Source organism: Tenrec ecaudatus, chromosome 11, assembly GCF_050624435.1.
Source record: "Tenrec ecaudatus isolate mTenEca1 chromosome 11, mTenEca1.hap1, whole genome shotgun sequence".
In the NCBI taxonomy this organism is placed as follows: domain Eukaryota; kingdom Metazoa; phylum Chordata; class Mammalia; order Afrosoricida; family Tenrecidae; genus Tenrec; species Tenrec ecaudatus.
Genome location: NC_134540.1, coordinates 8270114 through 8296151, shown reverse-complemented (window position 1 = coordinate 8296151; position 26038 = coordinate 8270114). Strand labels below are relative to the sequence as shown.

General features: G+C 52.0%; 1 protein-coding gene across 2 annotated transcripts in view; it reads right to left on the bottom strand.

Moving 5' to 3' along the window:
- The window catches only part of SPATA13 (spermatogenesis associated 13), a 137214-nt gene that overhangs the window by 38283 nt on the left and 72893 nt on the right, over positions 1–26038 (bottom strand). The window contains exon 4 of one of the 2 annotated variants that reach the window (XM_075562820.1): positions 25590–25734. In XM_075562820.1, the coding sequence (XP_075418935.1) occupies positions 25590–25734 (145 nt within the window). Of the gene's footprint in view, positions 1–1549; positions 1934–25589; positions 25735–26038 lie in introns of those variants that run through there. The other variant, XM_075562821.1, reaches the window with a different exon arrangement.

The window sequence follows — 26038 nt, the reverse complement described above, 5'->3', positions numbered from 1 at the left end:
GGCAGGAGAGTGCTTCAACCATTGCGCCTGCAGGGCTCCTAGTTGTGGAAACACTGTGGTCAAGTACATTATACATACACGAGAAGGTTCATGGGGAAACGGAACTAAAAGATACGGGGTTTCCCCCGAGGCCTATCAGAAGCCCCCAGCACACACACCATTCAGAGGGTCCGGGAAAGACCACCATTTCCTTCGGGAGAAGGAATGCACAGAACTGACAAACGTCCAGAGTAGAAGACTGGAACTGGCCTCCTAGTTAAGAGTCTACCAAGATGCTCTGCTTTGGCCGACCACACAAAGGTCAGGGACAGAGCCTTCCCCAGTGCCCTGCCACATCTAGAGATGTGGGGGGCAGGGTGGGGAGGAGAGGGGGCAGGCCGAGGTCAGCGCCTGGGCCAGTGTGGGAAGGCGAGCAGGAATGCTGTGGGGAGGCCTGGCAGATAAGAGACCTGAGCGTCACTATCTCAGAGACTGCTCCCCCAGCTCCCCACACCCTGCCTCTCCCCCCAGCCTTCAAGGATGAGCCTGACAGACGGATGGACAGCAAGGCAGGCAGCTGGAGACCAGTGCCTCCCACAGGGGCTCGGGGCTGCTACCTGACAGCATGGCCGTGTGGGTAGTGAAGTAGAGCCCAGGCCGGCCTGGCTTTTCTGAATCTGTCGCGACACATTAATCACAGCGTTCCAGCAAGGCCCGGGGACCTCCAGGCTGTCAGCCCCCTCTCCCTCACTTCCTATTCAGATAGCACGGGCAGTGAGGGGAAAGGAGAGGCAAGCTCTGTCTGCCAGTCCATCTGGCTGTCTTCCCCAGCACACCCCCTAAAGAGTGTCCCCACAGCCGGCAGTGCCTGATCTTCCTATGAAGTGTTTTCTTCTCTTGTCCCCTCTGACTTCCTTTCAAGACTGCCAGGCTCACAAGTGAGAAGTTCCTGCTGGGGACAGGGCAGCGCCTCCTCCACATTTAAGTAGAGACCAGAGGCTGGGCTGGCTTGCAGCCCTTAAACACGGGCAAGGAAGGGTGGGGGTGGCGGACACCGAACAGTGGCACTGCGGAGGAAGGGCCCTGGCAGGCGACTGGGACTTTCCCCAAATCACCAAGCTCACGGTCCTGGGCCCAGACCCTCCTACGCATAGACAAGCGCGGTCTGGCATCTCCAGGGCCACTAGGAGCTCCTGGACCGGAGTGTCACATACAAGAAGCGACACGCAAGCCCAACAGACCAGCCCATCGATCGCAGCCCCACAGTCCGGGCGAGCGCGGATAGGTCTTGGCTAGTTTTACTAAATCCTGTGTTTGGTAAACAAAAGCAATTCCTCAGCGTCACCAAGCGCGGCCTCCACGCCCCCCAGCCCCCCCAAACTGCCAGACGGGTGTGCCCTACAAACTTCTACTAAAGAAGAAGAGAGGGGGAGAAGAACCCGGAGCGAGCGGGCGAGGGAGGGAGGCAGGGAACACTGCAGCTCCGAGAGGGCAGGCGTCTGTCCGTCCTTCCGCGGCAGCAGCGGCACAGCCACAGCCCCGGGGCGCTCAGTCTCGGCGGCACACGTACCCAGATGCAGGCTTTCCAGACTCCAAAACCGTGCGATTTCCCCTCGCGCCACCATCCTGTTTGACCGCCGAGGGGGACATGGGGGGCAGGGCTTGGCGGGGAAGCAGCAGCGGGTCCTCCAGGAATCACGCACGGGCTGCAGCTACAGGAACTGCAGGAAAGAGCTTATTCACTGCCCTGCCCGCGAGCCGAGCGCACGAGCCGGGCCGAGCGCACGAGCCGAGCCACGGCCCGCTAGCGGGCTGGGCGCTGGCAGCTCGGCGCTGCGGACAGACAGACAGACAGCGCGAGAGGCTAGCTCGGCCCGCCCGCCCGCCGGCCGGCCCGCGGGGACCTCGCAGGAAACTCGCGGGGACGGCAGAGCCTCTCGCCTGTCGCAACCCCGGCGCTCCAGCATATCAGGTGCGCGCAGAAGCCTGCGTGTGCTCGCAGGGACGGCCCCGAGCCCGCCCCCGCGCCGCGCCGCGCCCGGCCGCCGTCGCCGGGTTGCCATGGTGCAGGGAGAAGCGAGGAGGTCCTGCAGCCCGGGCAGGAGTTAGCGTTTCCCGAGAGGGCATGGCAAAAATGTGAGCGGCTTAGGGCGTCCCGCCCCAAGAGGGGCTTTGTTTGGAAGGCTTTTGCCTGTAAAGAGGTGGCTGGCTCGCCTTCATCGAAGCCACAGAAGAGGGAGCTCTCGGAAAAGGGAGTTGAGATGACAGTTTTTTCACCACCGTTCTGAAGCTTCCCCAATTGTATACACGGTGTGTGTGTCTCTACACACACACACACACACACACACACACACACACACACACACACACACACACACACACACACACCACTCAGGGCCAGCGAGTGGATGCCGACTCATAGCGACCCTACAGGACCGGGTAGACCTGCCCCTGTGGGTTTCCGAGTCTGTAACTCTTTACAAGAGTTTGGAGACGGCAACTCTTCCTCCCAAGGTGGTTTCGAACTGCTGACCTTATAGTTGGCAACCCAATGTGTAAGCACTTTATTTATGGCTCAAACAAGCCCAAGCCCACTGCCATCCAGTAGGCTCTGACGCATGATAATCCTAGCTAGGGGTTTCTGAGACGGCACATATTTACCGGCGCAGACCAACCTCTCCTCTTTCTTCTGAGGGGGCGGCTGGTGGGTTCATACCGACAACCCGTGGTTAGCTGCTGCAACGCCTAACCTACAGCACCACCAAACCCAAAGCCAAACTCACTGCCATCAAGTTGATCAAGGACAGCGCAGAGTCTAAATCTTTACGGGAGTCGGTGGGTTTGAACTGCTGACCCCCGTGGCTAAGCAGCTCGGTGTGAAACCCACCGAGTCACCAGGTCTCATCTATTTACTGCGTCCACTACAGATCCTAAAATAATTTCCAGAGCTTTTCTTCAGATAACGGTAGGGCCTATCTTTAGTTTCTCTTCCTGCTTTTCTCCGTTCTCCAAATGACCTGAAGTGACCAACGGGCTTCCCCCCTCTGTGACACAGTGATTGCAAAGGGAGCAACTTCCTTCAAGTTCTTCATTACAGGGTGGGGACCGTGGGACCCACGGCCTGCTCCTGAGCATCACCCAAAATGTGCTAATACATGCAAAGTAGTTGGCACACTGTCAACTTGCCATAAGTGGTGGTTAAAAAAAATCACTCACGGCGCCATTTAGTAAAATGCGTGGTGGCTGTTTGGAGCCGCCAGGGCTGGGTTCAGATTCTGCTCCAGCGTAATAGACTCTCCCTTTGAGCAGGCCCTGTTTCCCCGGCTGTGGAGTGGGAGTCACGCGGCACCATCCACCCTCCCATAGTTTTGTGGGAACGTTGTGTTTGGAAGGGTGGGATTAATCCACGGCGGTGGTCATGCTGGATTCCCGAGGTTCCAATCTCATCCCAGCAGCCACAGATCAATGACGCTGACAGCACTGGCTTCGGTGTCCGGCCGCACGGTGAGCTACACCATCAGGCTGACCAACCGTCCATTCAGTTGTACTTTCTCCCAAGCGTTATGGCCATTCCTACTGACTTGGACCTTTCAGTCCTTCTGCCTGGCTAAGGAAACTATCCTGGGGGATTCATAGCTTTGATGAGTCACCATAAACCTAACCTAACCAAACCAACAAATAAACATTTCATGGTTTGATGCTAAGATTGATTGGTGATCTGATGAGAAGAGTTGATTCCGACTCATAGTCAGCCTACAGGATGTAGTAGAACTGCTGCTTAGGATCTCTGACACTACTGACCCTTATGGGAGCAGACAGCCTCATCTTTCTCTCTCGAACTGGCTGGTGGGTTTGAACCACCTACCTTGTAGTTAGCAGGCAAATGCTAAGCCCATGACACTGCCATGGTGCCTTGACCACCATAACGCTGTAGTTGCTAGGTGCCACGGAGTCAGTTTTGTTCCATAGCTACAGTGGAACAAAACTCTGCCAGGTCCCGCACCATCCTCACACGTATTCTTATGGGTGAGCCCACTGTGGAAGCATTCTAGTGTCTTACGGAAGCAAAGTAAATGCACAAAAACATTCAAACACACACACACACACAGAGTCAGGTCTGGAGACCAGCATCTAAGCTCTGTTGTCTCATCAGGCACCATCCAGTCAGTACTGGCTCACAGCAAGCCCAAGTTGAGTGAGAGAACAGGACTGTCCCGTGTGTGTGTGTGTGTGTGTGTGTGTGTGTTGTTGGGGGGGGTGTTGCCAAGTCTGCTATCTTCATGGGGGCAGCTCACCACAACTCCCCCTACGGACCTCCTTGACTCAAACCCAAACTCACGGCATTCATCTATCCGGACTCATAGTGACCCAACAGGACAACCCTACGGGTTTCCAAGACTGTAACTCTTTCCCGGAGTGCACAGCCTTATCCTTTGCCCGAGAAACAGCTAGTGGTTTTGAACTGCTGTCCCTACGGTTCACAGCCCAATGTATAACCACTCTTACTGCGCTCCCAGAGCTCCTTTGGGTGGGTTCCAATGACCAGCCTTTAGGTTAGCTGCACGTGCTTAACCAGAGCTAAGGCCCCAAGGATTCAAAAAATTGTTTCTTTTAAAAAAATCATTTTTGGGGGGGTTCTTTTAATCCATACATCCATGTGTCAAGCACATTTGTACATATGTTGCCATCATCATTTCCAAAACATTTTCTTTCTACTGAGCCCTTGGTATCAGCAACTCTTTCCCCCCTTCGCTCCTCCACCTCCCCACCCTGGTGAACCCTTGATACATTAGAAATTGTTATTTTCATATCTTATACTGTCTGATGTCTCCCTTCACCCACATTTCTGTTGTTCGGCCCCATCAGCGTCAAAACAAAGGATTTCAAAGAGTTAAATTGTTAAAATGTTTACTAGATAGCAGTTATCTCATTGTAATGACTTTATAAGCTCCGGAAGGTTAGGGATCAGGCTTGTTTTGTTTGGTCTGGTATCCCCAGATGCCTGGCAACATAGTAAATACTGAGGTAATGCTCGTTGAAGGTTGATTCTGAAAGCGAGGCTCAGATTAGTTTAACAAAATTGCTGTCCAAGGCTACAGAAGTGACCTGGCACCCACGCCCATCAATCATTCCAGAGTACGCCCTCAAAACAAACAGAGAGCGAGAATGTTGACCAGATAGCTCCCTCAACAGGGGCATATCTCCTCTCCAAACACTGACGACATTACAGCACAGCTTCCCAGGCCCCCTTGGCATCCTTTTCCAGAGCCTTCGCTGTCAAGCTCCCTGGGCGTGCTGCATGGGATCCTAATGCATATTGTGCTCCGTGAGAAAAAGCCAGGAAGCCTCCAGAGACAGTAGTGACCTCTGAGAAATGTACAGAGCACTAGCGATCAAAGGCTCAAAGCAGTCCAAATAAAGCCACGATTCTCAACCTGTGGGTCGCGACCCCTTGGGGGGTGGGGTTGAACACCCCTTTCATGGGAGTCGCCCGATTCATAACAGTACCAAAATTACAGTGATGAAGTAGCAAACGAAAATAATTGTATGGTTGGGGGGGGGGTGTCACCACAACATGAGGAACTGTACTCAAGGGTCGCAGCATTAGAAAGGTTGAGAACCACTGAAATACAGGCACCTGGTCACCCCACTGAGTCCAGAGTGCCCCCCATTTTACCTGGCCACAAATTGTTCTTCCACGGTGTATCTGAGGGGGCCTGGGGGGCCAGCAGCATCAGCCTGATCTGGGAGCTGGTTGGTTAGAAAGACAGGGTCCAGGGCTCCAGTTCAGCCTCTCGAAGGCAGAACTTGCATTTTAACAAGAGGCCAGTTTGTTCAAATGCACCGGCAAGTTACGAAGCACTGTTTTCACAAGAACCACAAATCCCAACCAAACCCACTGCTGGCGAGTCGATACAGGACAGGGTCACCAAGTCCATGCCAACTCCCGGCCACCCTACGGGACAGGGCCGAACGGCCCCTGTGACTTTCTGAGGCGGTGACTCTTTGCGGGACATAAGAAAGCCTCTTCTTTCTCCCAGCAGATTAACTACAGAGGGAATGGATTCTAATGGGAATGTTTCTAACAAAGCCAGCAGGAAGCAAATAAAATCCAGAGAGCTTTCTTTTCTCCAACTCCCCTCCGCCTTTTTGGTGCTGTTAAAATGGCTAGTTTTCAAGGCAAAAAGCCTGCCGTTTCCCCCCCACACCTCTTAGCCAGCGACTTGTTACTTTCACTTTTTCTTGGCCTCTGGTACTGATAACTTCTGTTTCCCCGAGGATTTTTTTTCTTTCTGAGATCCAAAGAAGATGGGGTAGGGGTTCAGGGAACTAGTTGAAGGTCCTCGGGAGTTTGAGGTGTTTAAGCCCTTGGGGGGGGGGGGGTTCACTGAGGAAACCAGTGCTCCACATTCAAAAACAGAGATAGGAGAAGGAAACAAAGCAAACAAATCCAAACACTGTTTCAAAGAAGCATCCTCTCCACGCCCTTGACAGGCCGGAAGACACCCCTGGGACAAGTGCAGAGAGGGGCGTGGGGTGCCACCAGGCGGTCGGAAAAGAGGTGCCTTAAACATAACCTTTCAACAAGTGAAGAGAGCCTAGAGCTTTCCCGGAACAACAACAAAACAAAACAAAATAGTGGAACCCAAACTGCTGCCACTGAGCGGATTCCGACTCATGGAGACTGCAGGACAGTGTATAATTGCTCCATTGGGTTTCCCGGGCTGTATCTCTTTATAGGAGCAGACAGCCTCATCTTTCTTCGGAGGAGAGGCCGGTGGGTTCGAACTGCTGCCTTTGTGGTTAGTAGCCCCTCCCACCCCCACCCCATTAATCTCTTCTCAGGTAAGGACCTCCCTCGCCAGGACAGGGGAGTTACACACACCGACCACGGCTGCCCTGTCCCGCAAAAGGGCAGGCAGCGCTGCTTTCCTGTCTATATCACATACTCAGAAATCCGACAGGGCTGGAACCCCACGGTGCTGTGGTTACTTGCAACCCACGGAGGGGGAGGACCTGGAATGACAAGCTCCCTAACTGCTCGAAGCCCACAAACACCAGAGTGTGCACAGAGAAAGGTAACAGGGTCGCTGTGAAACCGGAGAGGGGCGGAGCTGGGGCGATGGAGGGGGCGGGGCTGGGAGGATTGAGGGGCAGAGCTGGGAGGTCCACCGCAAGCTCACAGCCCCACCCCATTCATCTTGGTTCTTTGCCCTGCCTCCCTCCCCGGCTTCTTTAATTTGATGACTTCGTGCTCTGCTGGGTTCCTTTGACATCTGTTGTCTTCTTACTGTAAGTGCAACAGGGTCTGTTTTTTCTTAGGTGGGCACCTTATGATCACGCATGAGCCCTGGTGGCACAGTGGCTTAAGTGTCGGGCTGCTAACCAAGGTGTCTGCGGATCAGGGTCCCAGGCCCCTGGCAGCCCTCGCTGTCTGCTTCTTACAGGTTCGGAAACCCCGTGAGACTCCTACTCTGTCCCAGCGGGTCCCTAGGCCTCAGAGTGGACTCGGAGGCAGGGGGTCTGCTCTGGCCTCTGTTGATGATCTGGCGCAGAGACCTCTCTGCCATGGATGTCCCCAATGGGAGCTACAGGAGCTCTTTGGCCCTGCGCCACTGTCCACTTCAGAAAAGAGCGTGGTGGGGGCGAGTCTCAGCCCTGGTGGGCTTGGCTACACAGCATTCCCCTGTGTGTAGACAGTGACCACACAGGACCCAGAGTGGCTTGACCAGGGATGCTCACCCTCTGCCTCCCACGGGAACTGAGGCTCATAGAGCTGATAACTAGCGCATGTCCCTTGCCGCCTGTTAGTCAGACCAGTGTTCCCTTGTCAGAAATCCCACAAGGACCCAAGTGGCTGGACCAGTGGCAAACGGAGGCTGAATGGACAGGGGCGAGTATCCAGACTAAGAATGGACCAGGAAGAAAGGTCTGGTGACCTATTTCTGAAAATCAGCCAAGACAAACCCAGGGGATTATAACAGTCTGATGTGCAGCTGACTGCAGGACGGCGCAGGCACAACATGACCACAGCATTACGGATCTCCTGAGCAGTTGAGCTCTTTTCCAGGGAGATCTTAGCAGGCATGTGGCACTTTTTAGGCTCATCTGGATGCTGACTGGCCACCCCCCAGGCTGGCTTGATTTCTGTCCTAACAAAGTGCGATTGGGCAGCCTCAGATTTGGCACCGGAAGGGAAGGGCCTAGCACCCAATACACAGAGTCTGCACTGAGCACTTGGGTGAGAACAGCCGCCACCCCTGTTCCCATGGAGACAGGTTCTGTCTGGGTGCCCTCACAGTGACTGGGGAGATGTGGGCACCAGCACACATGGTGGTGGGAAATGAGCCCTCCCAAGGTTGAAGTTGTCAAGAATTTAATTTTGCTTGGATCCACAATCAGTGCTCATGGAAGAGGCAATCAAGAGATCAAAAGATGGGTTGCATTGGGTAAATCTGCCACACAACACCTCCTTACAGCATTGAAGAGCAAGGATGTTACTCAAAGGACTAAGGCAGCGGTTCTCAACCTGTGGGTCAAGACCCCTTTGAGGGTCGAATGCCCCTCTCACAGGGGTTGCCTAAGACCATCAGAAAACACATATTTCCGATGGTCTTAGGAACTGAGACACTGCTTCCAGGCGGGTCCCCCACATGCAGATACACCCACACACGAGTGCCCAGCGTGAAGACTGTTACCCATGCTACACCATGATTCAAGACAAATTTTGTATTTGTAATTAGAAATAAATATTTCACAATATATAATTAAATATTTTGTGATTAATCACTATGCTTTAATTATGTTCAATTTGTAACAATGAAAATACAGCCTGCATATCAGATATTTACATTACAATTCATAACAGTGGCAAAGTTACAGTTATGAAGTAGCAACGAAAACAATTTTAGGGTTGGGGGTTCACCACAACATGAGGAACTGTATTAAAGGGCGGTGACATTAGGAAGGTTGAAAAACCACTGTACTTAGGTGTGCCTAACCCAAGCCAAGGGACTCTCCATTGCATCAGGTGCATGTGAAAGCTGGACACTGAATAAAGACGATTGAAGAAGAATCAAAGCACTGGAATTGCGGGGCTAGAAGAGAATATTGAAGGTGCCATGGACCGCTGAAAGACAAACCGATCTGGATGGGAACAAGGCCAGAGTGCTCTTTAGAAGCAAGGATGGCAAGACTTCATCGGACGTGCTTTGAACATATTGTCAGGAGAGACCAATTCTGGAGAAGAACATGATGTTTGGTAAAGTAGAGGGTCCGTGAAAAAGAGGAAAGCCCCCAAAGAGAAGGATTGGCACAGTGGCTGGGTCAGTGGGCTGGAGCATGGGAACAATTGTGAGGGTGGGCGGGGCAACCATCTCCGCAGAGGGGCCGAAGAAGGCAGGCTCTGTGGGGACACAGACTACAACTTCAAGGCTAACTCAGAAACAAGCCCAAAGTGGCCTTTTAAGAGACAAGGTGCTGCCGTCATCTCAAGATGGTTGACTTTCCCAAACTCTGCAATTGTTCATGCTTTGGGGCCTACCAGCACATAGCTGTCGCATTTCTCCCTATGTCTTGGGATGGTTCGGATCAGAGAGCCCATGGGGGCTTCGAAAAGTGCGTGGAATAATTTTCCATTATCTTTTGACTGTGAGGTGGGGGGAAGCTCACAGGGGGAAATGCCATTATCTTTTCATTGTGTTCTTCTTAAAACTTTTGGAGGCCCCTCAGATGTGTCAAACTCAAGCCCACGGCCATCCAGTCCACTCCTGACTCATAGCAACCCTACAGGACAGAGTGGAACCACCCCCGGGAGGTCTCCGAGGCTGCAGATCTTTATGGGAGCAGACAGCCTCATCTTTTTCCTGCAGTGCTAGTGGGGTTCAAACTGCTGACCTTGCAGTTAGCAGCCCAAACACGTAACCCGCTCTGCCACTAAGTGCAAAGAGCTGCGGGAAGAATTTCCCACCTTTGTTTTAATAAAAGGCAGTTATCGGGAGAACCCAGTCTTAAGGCCATTACCCAAAGGGCAAGTACATCTTCACATTCATTTGTGCAAATCGCGCCTTTGTGACGGAGGCTCCGTACACGGAAGGCAGAGAAGCCCGGGCTCCAGAAGCCCAGCTCCTGGGCTCTGATCTGGAAGCGTCCCCCATGGCTCTGTCCCCCACTCAGCACCTATGGCTGAAGCCTTGCTGAGCTGCGCTGTGCTACGGGAGGTTCCTGGACATTTTTGACTTCGCATTCCTCATCTGTAAACCCAGACCGGTAACACGTGCCAGGGAGCTTCAAAGGTTTGTGGAAAACTGGGAGAGCGTCGGAAAGTTTGTGGAAAATGGAATCGAAAGATAAGGGCGTTTTCCTCGTGGACAGCTCCGAGGCTGCAAATCTTTACAGGAGCAGAAAGCCTGTCTCCCCCTGCCGATCTTGGTGGTCTCCCCCTGCCGATCTTGTGGGTAGTAGCCCACCTTGAAACCCAACTACTGATCACAGCTCCTCTTGAGGGTGTTAGGAGCCAGGAAATCCTTTTTACTTCAAGTCCGCGTCTACAGGCAGGAGAATAGATCCATCTGGTTTCATAAACAAATGCAGCCAACTTCCTCTATTGGTCTTAGGGCATCAGGGGGGGTGGGCAGGAGAGAAGGAACCTGGAAAAGTCAATGGATAATCAGGACTACTTTCCTGTTAGGAATATCTCCGATTTGTTTCCTGATTTCTTGCTCCCCCCTGCTCCATGGGGATTCAGCGAGTCAGACAGGAAATGCCTACTCTCTCCCCCTGATGGTCCGGAAAGCAAGCTGGATAAGAGGCTGAAGTCGAAGGAATTTTTAACAAGGAAGGGGGGGGAAAAGTGGAATCTCTAAATATTTGGGCAATTCATTAAGTAATCCCTGAAATTTTGGGGCAAGAGAATCAACAGTGAAGATTCCATCTACTCCCCTCACCTCCCCCCCCCCCAATAACCTGAGTCTGACTGAGTAAAAGGTCCTTGGGTGGGCTTTTCATCCACTAAATAAACGGTTGGTGGTTCAATCTCTATACCCCCTGGGTGCTGCGGAAGAAAGGCCTGGCGTGCTGCTTCCATAAAGACAGCAGCCGAGAGAACCCCATGGGGCAGTGCTACTTACTCTGTAGCACATGGGCTGAAGCCAATGGATGGCAACTTTTCTTTTTCTTCTTCTTTTTTTTTTTTAAACAATGACTTTAAAGTGGGTTTAAGCCAGGCTCCTGGGCGTTGTTCCTTCTGTCTTTGAGGAAGTTTGGGTGTCTAACATTAACCCGCTGGTTAGTCAGTGAAGTCAGGTACCCTGATCAGCTCACCACAGGCCTAGTCCCTGGCAGGCAAAGCTGCTTTTACATCTTTGTCAGAGCAACCCTGAGCCACTCTTACACATCCGTGGGTTACACACTGTCAGACGATATATGATAAATACGATACAAAATTAAAAACAACAAACCCACTGCCCTCACGTGGATTCTAACCCTTCGTGCACCCACAGGACAACACAGAATCCTCTTCAGAGTCCCCAAGCTTGTACATTTTTACAGGAGCAGACGGCCTCGTTGTTCTCCCTCAGGGCGGCTGGTGGGTTCGAACCCCCACATTGTGGTTAGCAGCTCAACACACAGGCCACTGTGCCTCCGGCGCTCGCAATTTAAAGCCACCATATATTTCTAAATATAGCATAAAAATGGTTTCTAATTAGTCCCGGCATGTGGGGGCTCCGTTCCCCATACAATGGGAAAACTGTCAAAACAGAAGCAGCAAAACAAACAAACAAAAACATGCAAAGGTGCCAGAAAGAGTTCATGGACAGATGGGATACAGAGACGGTGGCATTTCCCCACATCCTCCATGTTGAAACACCAAGCCTTCACTTCCCCAGCAGACTTCCCCTCTCCATCCTCTGACACCGCAGCCCTGAAAGCAAGCGGCTCTTACCTAGGTCACCAAGCTCCTCCCTGCCGCAATCCCAGTGGCACTGCATTCAATCTGAAAAGAACTAGACAAGGAATGCTGGTGGCACAGTGGTTTAACCACGGGGCTGCTAACCAAGCGGTTGGTGGTTTGAACCCACCAGCAGGCTCTTTGGGAGAAAGATGAAGCTCTCTCTCTGCTTCTGTAGAGATTCACAGCTTCAGAAACCCTCCCAAGGGCCATGTCCTCTAGGGGTGCTGTTGATGCAAAATGCCTTGAGAGCAGGTTGGGTTGGGTTTATCAAACTTAACCCACAGGCAAGGGAAACTGCTAGGCTCCTGGAAGCCATGCCCTCCTCAGCACCTCTGACAGCAGGCTGTCCACCTACCTCCCTAGGTACTCTTATTCTTTGTCTGTTGCGGTTGTTCGGCACAGTGACCAATGCACAACAGAAGGAAACACCGCCTGGCCTTGCACCGCCCTCACGGCTCTTGCTACCTTGGAGCCCTCTGCGGCAGCCTGTGTCCATCTGTCTCCTTCAGGGGCTTCCTCCTTTTCACAGTTCTTTGACTGGTCCATAAATGCTGGTTCCTGCTCCCAGGAACCTTTCTTTTCTTCCACATGCCCAGTCTGGACCAGTGCCCTTGCTGATTAGTCCCAAGTCTGGACGCCCCATTGGGTGGTCAAGGCCTTTCAGAATCAGGTTGCCAGGCCCATACTCCAAGGCACCTGTGGGTGGGTTGGAACCACTAACCTTACAGGTAGCCAGTAGTCAAGCATGTCACCACTTGTGGTAGTTGCATAATCTGTTGTCAATTTGAGACTTAAGAGTGAAGGGGTGGAGTTTAGCCTGTCAATCAGGTAGCAATTTGATGAACTCATTTGGAGGCATTAGGAGATAAATAGCTCACTGGACAATGGACACACACACACACACACACACACACACACACACACACACACCCTTCCTGTGAGACATTAGTGACGACGAGCCTGATAGAGCCACGCTGATCCAGAGTTCTGGAGCCAGAGGAGCCACGTGGAGACTCCTGCCAGCGCCGAGAGGCTTCCACCACCACTGGATCCATAAGCCTTTCCACCTACTGACCTGTGATCTTCCTGCATTTGGCATCATTGCATGCGTTTCGTGAGTCTGAAGAGGAATTTATACATTGGTAGTGCACTTGATCTGAACTGGGATGGGATGATTTCTCAATATTCAATTGCTCTTGTATATAAAGCTCTTTCTTCTACACATGAATGCCCATGAATTTGTTTCTCTTGTCTACCCGGACTTACACAACTTGAGTCAGATACAACCGAGAGGGCCTCAAATCTGAACAGATGCATTCATCCATCCCCAGAAGGAACAGTCTAACAAACTACAATTCTTGGTGTTTATGACTTAGGACCAGAGCCTGGGGAGCCACCTGGCTGCACCTTCCTTCTTTCCAAGGTGAACAGATGCCTATCAGGGCCTTTTCCGTGTTCGCCCCTGTCTCTGCTCATCTACTTTGACAGAAAACATTGTTCCAAACAAGTCTTTACAGAGTTTTTCCACACACGCAGTTCTCTGTCAGTCTCGAGTTTACGCGGGGTGTCTGAGCTCTGTAATAAGTGTAACAATAAATGTGTCTGCCCCGGGCAGGCTTGGACCCCTAGTAGGGGGGTAGCTAGACCCCTGGTAGGGGGTTAGCTCCCTGGTCCGGGAGCCACAGTCAGCACGTGTGGGCTCTGGCTGGCATGCGATTCAGTGAGCACCAGGACCTGGTACTCTCAAATGGCCCCTCCTTTTCCTGGCCATCTTCCCTCTCCTTGGAATGCACCCTCTGCCTAGCGAACAACGCCCATCCGCGCCCCAGGGTGCAACTTCAGAACCTCTCATTACCAGGATGTCCCTTGACTGGACGCTCAGGCACATGCCTGCCACTTGGAGGGCACTGCCCCCCTCCTCAGCGCCACATGACAGTGGGTAGCGGGGGTGTTCTCGGGATCACCCAGAGAGCGTCTAGGCCGACCTGGCAAAGGAAGGGCACACAGGCCATAGTGACTGAACAAATCACTATGAGTATCTCTCAGGTCAAGCGCACAATTCACGCGGGTCCAGCAGAGGCGCTATAGCACACTGGCCAGGCCTTACATCACACGCTCTGGCTGTGCCCAGGTTCCCAGGAAGCGCTGGTGGCCTGGTGTTTCGGAACGCGGCTGTTAAAAGGGAAACGTTGGTGGTTGGAGGCTCCCAGCTGCTCCGACAGAGACAGGAGGTGCAGTCTGCACCAACCCCAAAGGGGCTGTTGGGGAGAGGCTATGGCAGTTTGCTTCGTAATTCGCAGCCTTGGAAATCCCAGGGGGCGGTTCTACTCTGTCCTATCCGCCGCTGCGGGTGGACTTGACCAGATGGCACCCAGCAGCAGAGAATTTCACACCCATTTTTAGCGTACAGACTTCAAACCCCTTCTGAATATTTTTGCTTTATCCACCCGTTTCCTTCCTCAACACCCACAGCCATCGAATCCATTCCGACTCACGGAGATCCCACAGGGAGGGTTTCTGAGACTTTAAGTCCTGACAGCGGAACCAGCCTCATCTTGCTCCCCAGGTACAGACGGTGGGTTTGAAACCCCCCATCTCGTGGTGTTAGCAGCCTGGCACTTTAAGGGAACACTTCACGCTTACCGGACATCGTTGGTCAACGCTTGAATCTTTTATGTTTCTGAACGGACACATTTCATGACGAAATCAAAGCAAAGAAATGCGAGTTCCAGACATGGAAGGGGACGAGGCTAGCGTGGGCTTCGAAATCGCTGTGCCTCCAGTGTCAGGGATCCGTCCCTTGGGACGAATGGACCCGCCTGGGGTCCGCGGAGGAAAAGCGCAGCGCACACTCATTGCGCAGGTGCCCGGTTCCAAGCGGCCGTTGGGGGGTGCGGGGGGGGGGGGAGAGCGTGGCTGACAGGTCCTCGCTCGCGCTGGGCCGCCAGCTCCACGTGGGACCCTGAGTCATGCGAGGATCTAGATGTCCAGCACGGGCGCGGGGCGCGCTGGCTGTCAGTTTAAGAAACGTCCACAGCGGGTGTTGATGGGGGTGAGCGATGGGGGGAGGGCGGGGACAGGAGACGGAGGGGGGGTGTGTGTGGGAAGTTCTGGTGATCCAGCCTTCCGCTTTCAACCACCTGAGAGCGCTCTCCAAAGGCTACTTACTACTTACTACTCAGCAGCCTTGTTGCCAGGAGAAGCCAGGGCACTGAGCAGGCATCAAGGCACTGGGGTGGGCACCAAAGGCAATCTTGGTCTGAGGTCAATTGTAGCTGCTTAATATCCCCAAGAGGAGCCCTAACCCCAAGGCCAGCGGTTTGAAACCACCAGCCACTTCCAAGGGAGCGAGCCGAGGCTTTCTAGCCCAGCGAAGGGTTAGTCTTATTTGGGAACCCACAAAGGGGCAGTTCTACCCTGTCCTGTAAGGTCATTATAAGTCAACATCGAATCGATGGCAGTGAGTTTGGTTTTTTTGTTTCTTAAAACCTCCAAAGCTGCTGAGTTTACAATTCAATATAGTGGATGTCCAGTCTACTCTACCTCTCCACTCTGAGGCCTAGGCAAAGGTTCCCAGCGGGTCTTTGGGGATGGGGACACAGTGGAGGGACAGCCTCCCAGTCACCCTGCTGAAGAGTGACTGTGTTAATCTGGGTAGACTAGAGAAACAAATCCACAGAAACTCATGTGTATATAAGAGAGAGTTTTAGATAAAGGGTAAGTATACATTAAGAAAGCATCCCAACCCAGTGCTATCCAAGCCCCTAAGTACATTAGCTACAAAGTCCTCCTCAGTCTGACAAAACACATGCAATGACACCAACTGAGTAAATGAGTGAACGTGTAAGCATCTCAGCGCTGGAAGGGGTCTCCACACGGCTGCTCCAGCACCCAGGGCTTCATTAGGGTGGGTGGGTCCCTGTGGCTTCTCCTCAGGGATGTCTTGCAGGAAGTGAGCCTTTCCAGCTGAAGCAGGGAACTGGCTAAGGCAGCTGTACCCTGGTCTGAACAACAGAGATCACGAGACCCGAGAACTAGAAAGGCAAGGCTCGCCGAGCCATTTATCTCTCTGCTTTTCAGTTAATCCCACATGTGTTTATCGGCCAGGCTGGCACAATAAACCTTAACTATCTCAGTGACCTTTAAAAAACTGTCCGGGTACTATGTGGTTGGATGAAAAACGTTTGCTTTCTTAGTACTGGGTGATTTGTTTGCCAAGGGCTTAAGTGGAGAGCAAATGTTTTGAAAACGATGGGGGCAATGAATGTACAGATGTGCTTTACACAATTGATGTATGTATGGATTGTGATAAGAGTTGTATGAGCCCCTAATAAAACATTTAAAAAACCAAAGAAATCCTACAATTAACTGATTCCTTACACTGTGTTTTAGTGGTAAGTCTTGATGAAGTCAAGGATCAATATAAGTGTATTTGTTTCTATATCAGTTCGAGCCTCAGTGGCATAATATGGTTATGTGTTGGGCTGCTAACCACAAGACCGGCAGTTCGAAACCACCAGCTGCTCCTTGGGAAAATGGAGGCTTTCTACTCCCATAAAGAGTTACAGTCTCAGAAAGTCACAGAGGCAGTTCCACTCTGTCCTACAGGCTCACTGTGAGTCAGAATAAACGATAGCAGTGATTGAGCATACACACACACACACACACACATATATACATTTATATACTTGATTGACCCTGGTGGTGCTGTTTGTTGGTAAGCACAAAGATGAGGGTGTCTGCTCCCAAGAGATTTACAGCCTCAGAAACCCTAAAGTGTCAGAATCAACTGCATGGTGCTGGATATTTTCTTCACAGCAGAACCAGGGATTTGCAAAACCTCAGAGCAGAAGTTTCACGATTTTACCAGGTCCTCCATTCCCCAATCACTGTCCAGCTCTGGTAGGTTTCACAGGCGGGGTTTTGAGAGTTGGTAGAAATACCGTATCCCCTTTTATTCCATTTTCCAGGGACTTTCTGAAGCATCCTCATATGACCTGTGTCCCCCTCTGTCCTCTGTAGATCGTGCTGGTCAGTCTAGCATGGCTATGCCTCCCTGAGTTGGGGGTGGACTCCAAATGAAACTGGTGGTGGCGGTGATGCAGAGTTTTACAACCTCACAGTGATCTTGCTGAGGTATAAGTGGCCTTCCAGAGGTTTGTGGGGAAATTTTCTGATATATTTAAAATTTATTCTGCCAGCCTGGCCGATGAACACATGTGGGGTTAATTGAAGGGCAAAGGGATAAATGGCTCGGTGAGCCTCGCCTTTCTAGTTCTCGGGTCTCCTGATCTCTGATGGTCGGACCAGGGCACAGCTACCTTAGCCAGTTCCCTGCTTCAGGTGGCAAGGCTCACTTCCTGAAAGACATCCCTGAGAAGAAGCCACATGGACCTACCCCGATGCAGCCCTGGGTGCTGGAGCAGCTGTGTGGAGACCCCTTCCAGCGCTGAGATGCTTACATATTCACGGATTCAGGTTTCCTCCTGCAGTCAGCATCATTGCGTGTGATTTGTGAAATGGAGGAAGACTTTGTAGAGCAGTGTCGGATGTAAGGGTTAATGTTGGATTTGTGGGCTTGGGCAGCACTGGGTTGGGATATTTTCTTGATGTGCACTTAATCTTTATAAAAAACTCTATCTTATACATGAGTTTCTGTGGATTTGTTTCTCTAAAGTACCCAGACTATCACAATTTCATTCTCTTTCAATTCCATTTTTTCCATGAATTCAGGATGCCTGGGGATCACACTATTTTGCTGGAGATCAAACAGAGGCAGTGTAGCTCACTAGAGGGTTAGACTAGCACAATTCGATTTTTTTCCTAGCTACGAGTCTGCATCTATTCGATGGCAGCGAGTTATTCCAGAGAATGAAAGAAAAAATATTTTTACCAAAAGAAAGCTGCACAACTATGTGAGTAAGTCTGAATTTTTCTTTAAACCCCATCGAAGTCTAACCACATCAACTCACCATGTTTGTATCTGCTCAGAAGGGGAAAACATCTGACCTAGTTTTAATACTTAGTTATTACTGTACCTAATAGTTTTGTCTTGTTCTCTGAGCAAAGTACTATTCGTTAACTAAATGACAAAGAACAATATTTGATTGTGTGTTCCGGTTCCCACAGCAGTTCAGGGTCCCCCTCAATGATCCCTACACATGTTGTTAGGCAACACTGATGATGTCAGTTCCATCCTGGTGCTTCTGTTTCCGCTCATCTCATTGTCCCTCCCCCTGACCTTCTTATCTCTGCATTAAAGTCACTGCTGGCTGTCTGGTTTCACTTGCCCCGGTCTGCTGGAACTCACAGCGACTCACAGGACACAGCAGAACTGCCCCTTTGGGCTTCTGGGATGAAATCTATATTACGAGAGCAGAGAACCTCGTCTTCCTCCAGCAGGGAGGCTGCTGGCCTGGAATCGTTGACCTTGAGGTTAGCAGCTCTGAGTGTATCCCCTTGAGCTCCAAAGGCTAGCAGACTACCTTCGCTCTCATAAGTTTGCAAAAGAAGCACAGTATAAACGGCTCCTCTTTTAGCCTCCTCAAGACCAAATTACTCTCTGCTTTGAATTTTTGGTTGAAATCATATGCTTTCAATAATGGAATCTGTTTTGAAGGAGATGGGGGAAATTATGGAGATAATATGAATTATGGTAGGATGGGTGGGACCCACAAGTCCTGAGGGGGGTCTCTAGTCCTGGGTCTGGTGGGACGAATCCCCTTTCTTCAGATTTATACAGACCCACCCCCGCCCCCGCCACACACATCAGATGGCTGTATGCACTAGGGGCAGTGTCCAGTCAAACTCCTAACTCCAAACCTCACTGCCGATTCATAGTGACCCTATAGGACAGGGTAGAACTGCCCCGTGAGTCTCTGAGACTGTCACTCTTTCCTGGAGAAGAAAGCCTTCTCTTTCTCCTCAGAGCAGCTGGTGGTTTTGAACTGCTAAACACCAGAGGCAGAAACACGTAGGTGGGCACTGTATGACCGAAAGGGTTAATGTAATAGACTTGTTAAAAAAATTAAATGAATCACATCTAAATGTACGGATTTTCAATACACGGATGAACTTTGGTTTTTAAAGACAGATGAACTTTTGACATATGGTTGTGACCTACAATAATACTTCCACTCAAGTGTGAAAGCTTCAAAAACAAACACACTCACTGCCATCAGGTCATCGCCAACTGGAGAGCAGGGTCAAACTACCTCTGTGAGTTTCCCAGACTGTTAACTATTTAGGGGGCTAGATAGCCCCATCTTTCTCCTGAGAAGCCACTGGTGGGTTTGAACTGCGGACCTTGCGGGTGACAACCCATTTATAACCGCCCTGCCACCGAGGGCTCCTGTAATAACTACTGAGACTGGCAATCTGCTCTCCTGGGGCGAGAATGATGAAGGGAATCACATGATTCATCACAAGCGCCAAGGGACCTGAGCCTGCGGAGTGGCAGGTGAGTAAAAAGGGCAGGTGAGTGGGCCCAGTGAGTCTCTTTCACTTCTGGTCCACAGCATCCCCACGAACTAAGGGAGGGAGGCTCAGGCCCCCGGTGAGAGGGGACGTCCACACTACAGTGCAATAGAGTTGACTTGCAGAGAGAAAGTCCTGGCAGGCGGGCAACTTCCTAAGGGCTAGGAGGACCCAGGGGACAGGCCGGACCACCACCATCATCCCCATGGCCACGGCTACAGCTGGCAACCTTCCAGCAGCTTTGCAAGGCAGTCCAGGCCGCCTAGTGATTCAGTGTCCTGATCTAAATGCCACGCCCAGCTGTAAGCAAGCGTGACCTCTCGGTACAGAGATGGCAAACACACACTCTCATACTCAGGTGCAAATCCCACTGATGCCCAGCAATTCCAACTCGGAGTAACTACACAGGGTTTCCTGAGTGGAGCCTCGGCTTTCTCCCTCGGTGCAGCAGCTCAGGGCTTAAGGCACCAGCCCACTAGGACTTCCTCTCCACAGAGCGGGAGAAATGGCTGCGTTACAAGCAGCACTGAGTGCTGGCTAGGCTCCGAGAAGGGAGAGACTACTGTGTCTTGAAGGAGATGGTCTTCATTTGTTTACACAACCAACTGACAGGCTAATGCTCATCTTCCTCCATTTGGAGAACAGTTAGGTTGTGGGAAGTCCGTGATCAGGGGCTTGGGAGAGCACTGATCAAGAGGAGGAAACACACTTTTCTTATTTACGGAAAAAGCAGGGAACTTCCCAGGAAACAAACGCAGAGCTATGACTCCGAAGGGGTGGTTTCCACACGGTTGGGCAGACATTCCATTACCATGCAGTCCCACTTTTCCATGACCTGGGGCAGGCCCCCTGTCCAAGAAACTCCATGAGGAGTCGGCCATCCTCAATGTTTTGATGATTTTGTTTCTCATAAGCCCTTTTCGGGGAGGTGGGTCACGTGAAAGCCAATATCATACATAGAGATTCACGCAGGAGAGAGGAAACAAACATTTAAAAGGACAATACTGCCAGTACCATCATGAACACGGTTAATGGTAAATCCCATTTGGTGCCTGTCCATTTTCTGAAAACGATCTCATTTGACAGCTTTCTGATCGGGACCAAGATCCAAAGCTCACATAGCGCATTTACAAGACACACGTGAAGACCCAGCATGTTTTCCCCAAGTGGCTCGCTCATGGGCATGCTGCGTGTGGGCTATCCAGCACTTGACTGGATAGAGGGGCCAGGCATTCCCCAGGAGGAATGTGCAGACTGGGAAATGACAGTTCCTGAGCCAGATTATCATCTGAACCTCACCCATCTCCCAAGCCAGATGATGAAGGGAGCAGGAGCCTTTATAAGAAATCCACTGGCTGCGCCCTCCAACAGGAGCTGGCATAGCAGCAGAGCACTGGGCTGGGAACCGAACGGTCAGGGGTTCAAACCACCAACAGCTTAGCCCTTCCCCTTGCCGGTGGGTACGCAAAATGGTGCGGACAGTGTACAGAACAGAGATAGTTCCTCAGAAAACTGCCAACAGGACTATCACACAACCCCGTGATGACACTCCAACACACACCCTACAGACTTGAAAGCACCATTCACAACAGCAGCCTACACAGAAATCACCGAAAGGCCCTAACCTAAACCGCTCACTGGGTACACAAAACCCCATAGGTATGTACAACGGCATACTACGAGGCCAGTAGGAGCGCTGAGGTCCTGAGGATTCTATGGTCCGGATGGAGCTAGAAGGCACGGCACAGGGGGAAACAGGCCAATCACAAAGGGCAAATACTGTATGACATCCCATGTCAAAAGACAAGAAAAGGCAAATGTATAAGACACACATTTACTACTAGGGATGAGGAGGAGAGGGAAAAAGAGAGGATACCAGTGATGGACAATTACAAGCCTTAAGGGGGCAGTTGCACAGCCAATTAACATAATTGCCATGGAGAAAGTGTGCAGCTGTGCAGAATGCAGTAACACTGTCACAAAAGTTGTGGAACAGATACTGTTAAGAATTAGACTGTGTCCCTGCCCCCACCCTCCCCCCCGAAAGAGTACATGTTGCCAAATCCTAACCTCTATGACTGGTTGTAATCTCACTTGGGCATGGCTTGTCTTCATTACGCTAAAGAGGCATGGTTAGTGTGAGGGTGTTGTAAGTCAATCTCTTGAGAGATGAAAAGTGACAGAAGCAGAGACGGGGAAAGAGAGCCACTGAAACACACGCAGGCCTTCAAGGAATCTGGAAACAGAAGCTGCAGCAATAAGGAACTTCCTCCAGAGGTGAGTGAGTGAAAGAGAGAGAGAGAGAGAGAGAGAGAGAGAGAGAGAGAGAGACAGCCTTCCCTAGAGGTGATGCCCTGAATTCAGACTTCTAGCCTCCCAACCGTGAAAGAAACAATTTTGTTTGTTAAAGTCATGCATTTGGGGTATTTTTGGTATAACCGCCCTAGGTAACTAGATAGTATTTATAACAATCACACACATACAAAAGTAGCTGACGAGGCACTTAAACACACCCAATACCTTATGAGATTTGGTTCCTTGGTTTGGAAGTTTGGGTCATGGTTTCATAGGCACCCCAGTTAAGTGACCTGATACGGTGGTTAGGGATTCTCTCCTAGCTCCAGGTTCATTGGGTAGCGGGTGGGCTCTTTAAAAGTTTGCACGTGGACAACCAAGGCGCAGCTGGCCTCTCTTCGCCCAGAGCAGCAGAGGAAGGGAAGCCAGGAACGGGCGGACATGCAGTGCATGGCCCAGTGCCTCGATCACAACTGCCTCCTTCACCCCCACAGCAGAACGGCTGCATACGCGGACCACAGATTCTACGGGAAACATCCTGATCTAAAGGGGGGACATGCAGAACCGTATTTACAATGATCACGCTTCTAGTTTTCTGGAGCTACGGAGGGAGGGTGAACCCCGCAAACTCTTCCACTGAGATTGTCTTTAAGCCGCAAAGCAAAGCAACACTTCTGAGGCCATCTTAAAACCAAACAAGAGTTTCGCACTATGCTTCTTTAAGAACAACCTCTATAGCAGGGGTCCTCAAACTTTTAAAACAGGGGGCCAGTTCACTGTCCCTCAGACCCGTTGGAGGGCCAGACTATAGTTTAAAAAAATATGAACAAATTTCTATGCACACTGCACATATCTTATTTTGAAATAAAAAAACAAAACGGGGCAAAAACACCAGGCAGGCCGGATAAATGTCTTCAGCGGGCCATAGTTTGAGGACGCCTGTTCTACAGGATCCAACGGACAAGAGCAGCGTGGAAGATGCCGTGGGAGCCTAGGTGGGCCACGAGTCTACGTTAACGAGGGACTCAATACAAGAGACAGAGGATGGCTGCAGCACGGGAAGAATGTCCTTAATGTCACCAACCTGTACCTGTGAACACCGTTTAAAGAAACAAACTGAATGCAATCCCTGGGATAGTGAGACCGGTCATTCATCAGGGCATTCCGGGATGGCATCTGTAGGTGTGCTGACCGCCTACGAGCAGTTGGCCATGAGGAAAGGAGATGACCGTCCAGGAGGCAGGTGGTCTCCTGCAATCAGGTGGAAGAAGGCCCCAAAGGCCCAGCCTGTGGCTTCTAGATAAGCAGCACTTCTGCCTGAAGAAGGCCATGCCGACCGTCGCCGAGGTCCAGTCTCCCAGCCTGCTTCACAGACCTTGCAACCTGCCCATTCCTTCAGCTGAGTGGGCCGATTCCGCAAAACCAGTCCATCTCTCGCATTCCCGGGACATATCATAACATGTATAAACCAGACGGGTGGCTGAAGAAGTCCGTCGGGCTCCTGGCGATCCCATGCGCTGCACCGGGAAGAGAGCCTGCTGATCTACTTCACAGTCCAGAAGTCGGATCACCAGCTTTTCCCTCTCAGATGCCTCTGGGTGGGCCCCCGCTGCCACCCCCTGGGTGGTGGCCAAGTCCTTAATCATGTGCACCACCCAGGGACAGGGTCTGTCGCTCCCCCTGCTTCTCTGGAGAAATCTGAGGGGTACAGTCCTCCGAAGACACAGTGCTTCCACTGGAGTGGACGATCCAGGCCCCACTGGATTCAGCCTTCTCATGCCAACCAGCACCCAGCGGACACACAGGCACCTTGTGTGGTGGTCTCTGTGCTCCCGAACATGCACAGCAGCTTTCCTGCCACCACCACCCCCTGTTTCCCCCCTTGCTGACTTGCCCCCTCCATTGTCCTTTCTCCCTGAAGCATACATCACAACATTTCCTTCTTTTGTGGACAGTGGCTTCTGCTCACACTTTGAGTAATTGAAACTTGTTGTCAGGATCGGCTAGATTTATAGTGGTTCTCCACCTGTGGGTCGCGACCCCTTTGGGGGGTTGTCAAACGACCCTTCCACAGGGGTCTCCTGATTCATCACAGTAACAAAATGACCGTTATGAAGTAGCAACGAAAATAATGTTATGGTTGGGGGCGGTCACCACCATATGACAAACTGTATTAAAGGGTCGCGGCATTAGGAAGGTTGAGGACCACTGGGCTAGAACCTGGCTACTGATGGCCAGGGTCACTTCTCCTCCCCCAACCCCTTGGCTGTGGGCACCTCATCATGCCCTTCCTGTCTCAGCATGGGGGGCTCCTTCTGGGTGGGGCTGGCTCCCGTGGATCCAAGCTCAGCTGGCCCCTGCTCCTCTCCAGGTCTCCCCTGTCAGCTCTTGAGAGAGCTTGCTCTCCGCACTCCCTCACACCTTCCCAGCACAGTGGTTGGTGCCTGAGAGGTCCCAGGGAGGGACTCTGCTAGTCTGCCTGAATGCTAGAATGTGTCTTTTTGTTCTGCCAGACTCTGCTGCGTTCCATCTGATAACAGCAGTGCCAGGCTCCGCGGGCGCTCTGCACATTTTTGTAGCTCAGATGCCACCTCCCTCAGCCTAGAGCCCTACCAGGTGAGGTGCTGGGCAGAGGCAAGGGCAGCACACAGTGGGGCTGCAGAAGCACAGTCAAATACCTTACAGGTAGAGGCAGACATGTCCTTTTGCCATGTCATGGGTGAAGCCAGCAGTTAACACATTTCACTGCTAACCAAAAGGCTGGTGGTTCGCGTCCACCCAGCGCCCCTCAAAAGGAGCCTGCCGACAGACAAAACTCACTTCCATCGAGTCCATTCTGACTCGTGGGGCCCTGTGCACCTGGAACGAAATGCTGCCTGATTCTGCACGAGGCCAGTAGTTGGCTGAGGCTCCACTCCAAGGTCCAACATCCCCTACGTATGCAGTACAGCTGGTGGGTTTGAACTGCTGACCTGCTGTTGGCGATCCAATACTGAACCCAGCACACCGCCAGGGGTTCCGAGGGCAATAATAACCAAAACCAAACTCAAAACTCACTGTCTTCGAGTTGATTCCAACTCGCAGTGACCCTACAGGGCAGGGTAGAACTGCCCCCGTGAGTTTCCCAGACGGTAACTCTTCATGTGAGTAGGAAGCTCTGTCTTTCTCTCGAGGACCAGCTGGTGGTTTTGAACATACGACCTTGCAGTTAGCAGCCCAATGCGTAACCACTACACCACCAGGGCCCCTGAAGCTATTGGTCACATCTATTAAATAAGTGAGTGCATTTACGGTGTCAGGGGCAAGGTAAACAAATGCCAGCTCTTCCTGCTGGTTTCACGCCCACCCGACAGGCACCAAAGTGAACATCAACGTCGGGGCAGGTTTTGTTTATGACGAGCTTTAACGCCTTCAAATAAAGCAGCATTTATAGGCAGCATTTACAGGAGAGTTTGCGAGAGAGGACCACACGGGCATGTCTATCTGTTCACCAGAAGGGTGGCAGTCTGCGTCCACCCAGAGGAACCTCAGAAGCAAAACCTTCCAAAACTCAGCCCCTGAAAACCCCACAGCCCCACAGCACTACTCCGATCGAGCTGAAGGAAACAGGGGAAAACATGGCGAGAGCGGATTAACGGCTGCATTGAGGGACTTCCAAACTTCTTCGGAGGAGTTGCCACCGGAAGAAGCGAGGCATTCAGAGACCATGTTAGAAGATGACTCCCCAGGGCCAGCGGGGGCGGGGGGCTGGTCCGATGCTGGTCACCGCAGCACCAGGAGTCACCAGCAGGCCAAGCAGCAGAAGGGAGGCAGTCCTGAGAGGCGGAGACGGCGATTTCAGGGGGGCCGTCAGGCAGGCCAGGCTGGGAGGGGACTGGGAACTTACTGTTAGATGCTCGCATCTGGCGCCGGCGGCCCACTCGATCCAGCCCGATGGGGGTGCTCTGAGAAAAGGTGAAGGGTCGGAACCGGGCGGACACGGCTTTGTACGGTGGCACCTGGTGAGCTGGCACTGGAGGCCGGGTGGCGGGCTGCAAGAGGAAATCAAAGAGCTGTGAGGGGCTGCCAGGAAGTGACAGTTCCTGCCGGCAGATCACACGCTCCCAGCTGTGAGGCGCGCAGGGTGCTGAGTTGCAGAGCCTCCTGCCTGCAGCTGCTAGAGGTGCCTCCCTCCCAAAGGGCCAAATAGCCCCTCCCTGGGCCTCCCAGTCACCAGGCTTGTGGACTCCAATGCTTATTGGATCTCAGCAAAGGAAGTGGTGGCGTCCCGGCACAGGTGGAAGGTCTGAAGATGAGGAAGGCCACCAGAAGCCCTACAACAGCCAGCGTGGCCAG